The 7,964-nt window shown below is 36.4% G+C and overlaps 1 protein-coding gene across 1 annotated transcript in view; it reads right to left on the minus strand.

The window, feature by feature from the left end:
- The window catches only part of LOC138703074 (WD repeat-containing protein 26), an 80,471-nt gene extending 80,012 nt beyond the window's left edge, over positions 1–459 (minus strand). The window contains exon 1 of the mRNA XM_069830632.1: positions 4–459. Within this exon, the coding sequence (XP_069686733.1) occupies positions 4–437 (434 nt within the window). The 5' untranslated portion in view covers positions 438–459. The remainder of the gene's footprint in view (positions 1–3) is intronic.
- Between the last annotated feature and the right edge of the window lie 7,505 nt (positions 460–7,964).

The following is a 7,964-nucleotide window of genomic DNA, read 5'->3' on the forward strand; positions in this document are numbered from 1 at the left end:
TACTTAAGCCCTATTGTTTTAAGGTGTTGACCAATCAGTCGCACAATGTCTTGGTTGGTCTTGTCTATTATCTTAGGTGAGATTTCTCCATTTGGTCCTCCATTAATTGCATTGCTCTCGGAAGTAAGTTCGGTGCCATTCTGTTGACTTGAAGATGCTGAATGGTCTTCGGACACTCCATTGCGTTGCGTACAGCCATTTGCTGCTTGCTGCATTGTAGCGTCCAAAGTACGTGATTTTTTTCGCGGTGGCGGAGCAAGTCCACCGTCGTCCGACTCTCCGCTCGAGGCCAGGCTTGCTAACAGGTCGCCGTGATGAAATTTTGGGGCGCACACGATATTTTCCGAAGAAATTTTGTGTGAATCCAATGTTGACCACTCACACAACACAGCATACACCTTCGCCACAGCTGAGCAATGTTTAGATTGTGACGTCATAAACAAGGACCTGGGCAATAAGATCGTCAACTAGCACTTTTCCTGCATATAGAACAAAAGTAACTCTCACACATACTGTGATGCGAGTCATGACCCTGGTTTGGTAAACGTTTAGATATCTGCCACCAGATGCCACTAGAGACAAACAACAACTTTGGTTTATTTACAAATATATTCGGTAGATAGAGCTGCATGCAGTGTTTACAACAAGTGGGATCATTGTAACAAATACAGCTCTTCAATAAATAACAATTAACGAGCATGTTTTGGACGTAAGTGTCTTAAATGAAGTTCATTTAGTAAAAGCAACATTCCTTTAAACTAAATGAATACAGATATGCTTAAATGTTTATCGAAATTCACTGAAATATATGTTGGCAATAATTTTAGATACACTAAATATATTATAGAATATACGAAAATGAAAGTTATAAGGAAAAATAATAAAATCATATATCCGTTTAGAAAGAAACCTAAATCAGGCCACCGAAGTTGATATTGAGAAGAAGTCTATATATGAACCTTGTCTGCCGTATCTTTCTCAAAAGTACAACGTCCCTCTTAAACAATGGTCTGTCATTGGTTTGCTGTTTGGCAGTAGAGGTTCAATCACAAAATTCACATGGAATTATCTTAAGGAACTTCACATTCCTTTTGATTATGTAATGTCTATTTTTATAAATATTATCAAGGATTCTCTTCAAATATTACATCATCATCTCTATTTCAATTAATCAACTTATATTTGCCTTCAACAATTAACTTTCTTTTTTCTTTAATGTATCACATCACATTATTGTACATGTTTATTGTATTCAGGACCCTTGTGGTCACTCAAAATTCTTTGAGCTGATGTCTATAATTTAGAAATTTATTAGGCCTACCACACCAATGATTTGATGAAATTTTATCAACGATGATTAGTTCAATATTATTTGTTATTGTTTTTAAATAGAGATTGTCATGGCGTTATTCTTTTATTATAATAAATGAATAACAGTTAAACAGTTCCAATTATAACCACGAGATGGGCATTTTATAACAATGGAGCATTATATACAAGATTGCATATTAATTATTCATCATAGAAGAACATAGAAAGCATATGTTGTTGTTGAAGATGTGTAAAATGTGTTTATAAACCCTGGTGCAATTATAATGCTAAATGAAGACTGCAGTATTAAGGTATGATGTGAAAAAAGTCCAGAAGTTTTCTAGTACCCGGTACTCGTTACATAAACTGTTAAGTCAGCCATTGTTATACTTACTTACTGGCTTTTAAGGAACCCGGAGGTTCATTGCCGCCCTCACATAAGCCTGCCATTGGTCCCTATCCTGAGCAAGATTAATCCAGTTCCTACCATCATATCCCACGTCCCTCAAATCCATTTTAATATTATCTTCCCATCTACGTCTCGGCCTCCCCAAAGGTCTTTTCCCCTCTGGCCTCCCAACTAACACTCTATATGCATTTCTGGATTCGCCCATACGTGCTACATGCCCTGCCCATCTCAAACGTCTGGATTTAATGTTCCTAATTATGTCAGGTGAATGATACAATGCGTATAGCTCTGCGTTGTGTAACTTTCTCCATTCTCCTGTAACTTCATCCCTCTTAGCCCCAATATTTTCCTAAGAACCTTATTCTCAAAAACCCTCAATCTCTGTTCCTCTCTCAAAATGAGAGTCCAAGTTTCACAGCCATACAGAACAACCGGTAATATTGTTATATAATCATAAAATATGTATATTTTCTCTGGAACAAAAATATATTACAAACTGACTAGAATCACATCTAGTAACAAACTATTAAAATGCTTGTCAGAAAAGAGCCACTGTGTAAACATAAAAACGACCTATGTAACGAGTACCGGGTACTAGGAAACTACCTTAATTTTTGTCGGTATTTGATACTGATGTATTCAGTTTTTGGTTTCTCCTGTAAAATTTTAAAATGACGAATTGGGCCTAACCGTTTCAAATGCATTTTATCAGTAAAATATTAGCATGCAACATAGTATATTTAATATATGTTTATTTCTTTATTTTATGCTATATATTGCACATTATTATACAAACTATTCGTAGGCCTGTTAGTCGTTCCTTATAACATTTATGAAATATTATTCAAAGTTATGAGCACTGCAACTTGTACAGTCGATCAGTCCTAGTGAAATGGAGGAATACACGAGAGCGGAATAAGCAGACCTGATTTTCGAATACGGATGAGCCAATGGGAACAGTAGATAAGCTCACAGATTGTAACGGTACAAGTACCCACGTAGGAAACATCCGGCCCATACCATTTTTCCACGACTGTTCCAAAAGTTAAGGGAAGGAGGGCACGTGGTGCCAAATTACAATTCCATTTCCAAACAACTATTTTTGCTTATAACTTTCGACTCAGTCATTTCCGGACCATGGTTCTTTATCTCAAATACATTAACCCTTCACCATCATCCCTGAAAGTTTGTAACACCAATTCGGAAACACTCTGTATAGTTCACTTATGTGATTGATTTTTATGTAGTCTACACGTTAGCGTCATTTATATATAAAATAGTGACGGGAACAAAAACTCATGATGTGAGATGACACACCGAGAATTATAAGACAAAACAAATAATGACAATATTCAAGTTCAGGGAAGTATATGGATATAATATGGCTTGATATCGCCTCGAAGGCAATTATGAACTCTTTATAGTAATGAACAAGTTTTTTTTTCTGTAGTAGGTTTCCGTTTTAGAACATTCGGAGATAATAAAAAAAAACTGTTTTAAACATTCCTGCTCTTTCCTATGAATTCAAAACTTTCATGTAGCGTGTAGTAAACATTTAGAAGTACGGTACCTTACTTAGAGAAAATAGAACTGTATTATAATTTCTGCGTCAAATATCACTAGGTTAATCACATGGAGCTACCTGATTGTTCCACCGAAGCTGTGTAATATTAACATTGATTTCAATATTTGTTCTATATAGGCTACGAGTAGATCTATACACGTTTATTAAGTAAATTAGTAAAAGAATTCACTTTTAAGTTCTATATATTGCTTTTTACTTATTTTAGTAAAAAAAAAAAATTGGTCCATATTCTGCTTTATAGACAGTTCTGAAGACTCAACGACATATTTCATTACTAGGACTAATATAATAAAATTGTCAGTGACAATTATAGTGCCGGGTAGTAAGTGTAATAATAGTACTCTCAGTAATTTTGGCGGTGATTTTTTTTTTATTTTGTTGGGTTATTTTACGACGCTATATCAACATCTAGGTTATTTAGCGTCTGAATGAAATGAAGGTGATAATGCCGGTGAAATGAGTCCGGGGTCCAGCACCGAAAGTTATCCAGCATTTGCTCGTATTGGGTTGAGGGAAAACCCCAGAAAAAACCTCAACCAGGTAACTTGCCCCGACCGGGATTCGAACCCGGGCCACCTGGTTTCGAGGCCAGACGCGCTGACCGTTACTCCACAGGCATGGATTTCGGCGGTGATGACACTGCAGTAGTGTTGGTATGGTGGTGGCAGAAACGTAGTCATAATCAAGAGCGGCCGGTCCTTAGGGACCACCGGGGCTGTCCCCCATATATATATATATATATATATATATATATATATATATATATTCGCATTTAAAATACGTAAATTTTGTTCAGACAATGTACTGGATTCATAATTGTTTCAATAAATTTCATCACATTACGCGATGTGTGTCAGTAAAACTTCAAAGATTGTATGACACTAAATATTGTGAGCTTGGGCCCTCGTCAAAGGGCCCCACATCTTGAATCACTTTAGTGCTCAACTGCCATGGTGCGCGGCGTGCAATGTCGCATTCGCTACCGACGGAAATTCACGAAGTATTACGAAGTTACCGTTCGAGTATATGCTTCGTTGGGGCCCGTTCAAGCTGGCCCGCCTGACGGACGAAGCAACTGTCGCAGATATTTTGTTCTGTGAACAACAGCACGGCTAACGGTCTGAGCGAGGTTCTAAAACAAAGTCTACAACCTTCCAATTTGGAAAATAAACTCATAGCTCAAGCATATAATGATGCAACAGTAATGAATGGAAACCAGGGTGAGGTCGAGACTTTGATGCAGAAAACATTTCCTTATGCGAAATTTGTTCACTCCTACGCCCACCAACTTAATTTAGTTATAAAATATAGCCTACATGTTCAAAACGTATTAAATCAGTGAAGTTGTTTTTTGAAAATATTACTGGATTCATAACATTCTTCTTCACTTCACCTAACGCAGTGACGTACTGCGATCTGTGTGCAGTAAGCGCATACTATTTCGGCAATACGATGGAACTTTCAGTCCCGAGATGTATCCTTCGTTAAGGGGAATTAAGCGGAGCTATTGAAATGCTTCGAAAGGATTGAAGAGGGAGATGACTCAAATGAATGGAATGATATAACAGTGAGAGACGCTTTTGGCCTAAAAAACTTGTTAAATAATAATTAAATTTTGTTTTTCTAAATTTCTTTTATGACTTAATGAAACCTGTTTATATATTGTACAATATAATACAGATGCAAACTGCAAATAGCTTGAGAATATCTGACGCATTACAACATTTTGAGTCAGCTGTAATTGAAATAAGAGAGAGTACAACAGATATGAAATAAATGTCGATGATGAAGAAGAACGTTCGTTTCCTCCAAGAGAAAAGCTGAAACTCAGTAGGCAAGTAAACCTGTCGGCAGATGCCAAATAAATATGCGACATAATTATCAACCAGTTCAGTTACGTTTCCTGCAGTCACATATATTTGGCAGCTTTAATATGCTTGATCCAAAGAAATTTGCTCCATAAAGAGATAAGTTCCCCACCGACCTGGCTAATATTTTCGTAAAACATTACTGTTCTTTAATTTCGAAAGAAAAATGTATTAATGAACTATCAATGATCTATCGAAATTATACATTTAAAGACATTTCCTCTGTGGTGTGATTTGTTCAGCTTTTTTTATGGATTACTCCTTTGAAGATTCATTCTCTGAAGTGGGAAAAGCCCTTCGAATCGTACTAACAACACCTGTTTCAACAGCTGTGTCAGAACGGAGTTTCAGCACATTAAACAGGATAAAACATATCTCAGAAACACCATGGGTCAAGATAGGCTGAATTCGTTGGCTTTCTGTTCTATTTTTAAGAAGCATCTCCATCAAATTCCGAACTTAAGAACAGTGTCATCGAAAAGTTTGCCAGAAAGAAGGACAGACGAGCAGATCTTCTTTATAAATAATTCTGCAAATTTGTGAGTTTAATGTTGAATTTGCGTTATTATGTAGGTGATAGTTTTAGTTATATTATTTTAAGTAGAAACAATTAACTAAAATTAAATAAAAAATCTTGGTGCATTATTTAACGCATATCGCAAAATTTGTGAAATATCTGACTCCACCAACAAAAATTATTACGAGCCGCCACTGGTCATAGTAGTGATATAGTAAAAGTAGGCTATTTGTACTACTACTGCTACTGCTACTACTACTACTACTACTACTACTACTACTGCTACTACTACTACTGCTACTACCACCGATAATAATAATAATAATAATAATAATAATAATAATAATAATAAAAATAAATAATACCTAGAACTGGTTTAACAATGTGTACACATCTTCCAGTGCCCAATATTCTAGTTGTATTAGTACAGACTGATTATTTAGTCCTGACAGTTCAGCGACGCGAAAGAGGGGAAGTTATAGGAATAGTGGGGAGAGCTCCGGAGTAGAGATAAGGGCGAGCGATCGGTAAAGGAATGCAGTACAGCTTAATTGTACAAGAAACATACTGCTATACCGCACGCATGACATCCGATCGCTTCGAAAACAAGCGAGTGACTAACCCAAACACCCCTTGGCGTAACTAAATGGACTCGCCTGACCCAGACGCACATCTCCGGCGACTGTCAGGACTAAATAATCGTACTGTAACATCAGTAGACCTATCAGTAATGCTCGTGATGGTCGTTAGGCTCTTGTAGGGCTTCCATTAGCTTGTTTTGCTTCTTGTTGAATACTTCTCCGGAATTTGTTGACTACGTTTCCTAACATCATATGCGTACAATATATCAAATGAAGAGTTTGAAATATATGCAAATACGACACTTGTTGTCACATAGGTATGTCGCCAACCGGAATAATGCTTCTTCGAAGAGACAACTTCCTTGTAATCTAATCCCAGACATATACCGCATTTCCAGAAACCAGAATGCCGGCAAGTTTAAAATTCCTTGCATACTTTGAATTCTGGTCGCCCTGCTTAAGAGCTACATCACATTTCCTATTAACTGGAAATATGTAGAGGGCACCAATAATCACGGATGAGCGACTAATACAATGAATCCTATATACGAAGACATTTAGGAAAATAAAAGAAAATTTTAACTTCATTCTGTACTCATAACTATATTACCTTTTTTCTTTATTATTACATAACTTACTTTGTTATTAGACACAAGCTACATACATTTGATAATTTTATCAGTGAATAGAAAACTATATTTCATAATAATTTGCTGGTTGCGCGGGACACATAGCAGACGATAAAGCAAGTATGCATATAGCTCAGTACATATAAATAAAATTGTGAAATAGTTTAATTAGATCAGTAAATTAGACACAGAAGTGAATTAGATAGTCCAGTGCACTTCAGCTCCAATTTGCCCTTCCGTAAGTTCTTAACGATGCTTTACTCACAGAAATCTTCTGTCTATCTTTCTGTATGTAGACCACAGTACAGGCTCTACAAAAAGTTTAAGGACACCTTTTAAAAAGTGATGTTTCACTGCTGACTTTATACTTATGTGAAACCTTTTGACCTTTATACAGGGAACAAATTCCTGTGAAAAATGAAGTTTTTACTTTAAACCCAATCTCTCTATCTTTCGAACTGTGGATTATACTCGTATAGGCTATTACTCGACTAAGGTCAGTGGAGTCCTGCAGCCCGGAGCCGTGGCGCTGCTGCTCCTGCGTTCGTAATACCGCATCGCGATAGTTCACATTACGCCCGCGGCTCCACTCGCCTCGGTCGAGTAATAACAATTTTTCTGTTATGACAACTTATTGAAAAATTACATTTTTTGTAGGGAAAAAATATTCCAGAATAAGTGTATTTAGATCAATGAATTTTGGGATAGAGTTAGACAATATCTGAATTGTTTCTTATGCAATTATCACTTTTTATCTTAAAAATTTGTGACAACTCGTTCACGCATTGTAATCCAGATTTTTTTCCTTATTTTATTTAGGAAAAATTGCCAGTTTCTAAAACACTCTTGAGTTTGAAATTCGCGGCAAATTGATCAGGGACCGCTACTGCCATTTATATCATAACATTGGCAGTTGGTAAAACTTATCAATCAGCTTATTCCCTCCATTTTCAGTAAACAGTTGTGGAGTTTGTTACAAGTATGGAAAGGCTAGATTTATTCCTTGAAAAAGTGAAAATGGGTCGGGGTAATATCTAATTCGATCCCAAAATTCATTGATGTAA

Source organism: Periplaneta americana, chromosome 7 (assembly GCF_040183065.1).
Source record: "Periplaneta americana isolate PAMFEO1 chromosome 7, P.americana_PAMFEO1_priV1, whole genome shotgun sequence".
Taxonomy (NCBI): Eukaryota; Metazoa; Arthropoda; class Insecta; order Blattodea; family Blattidae; genus Periplaneta; species Periplaneta americana.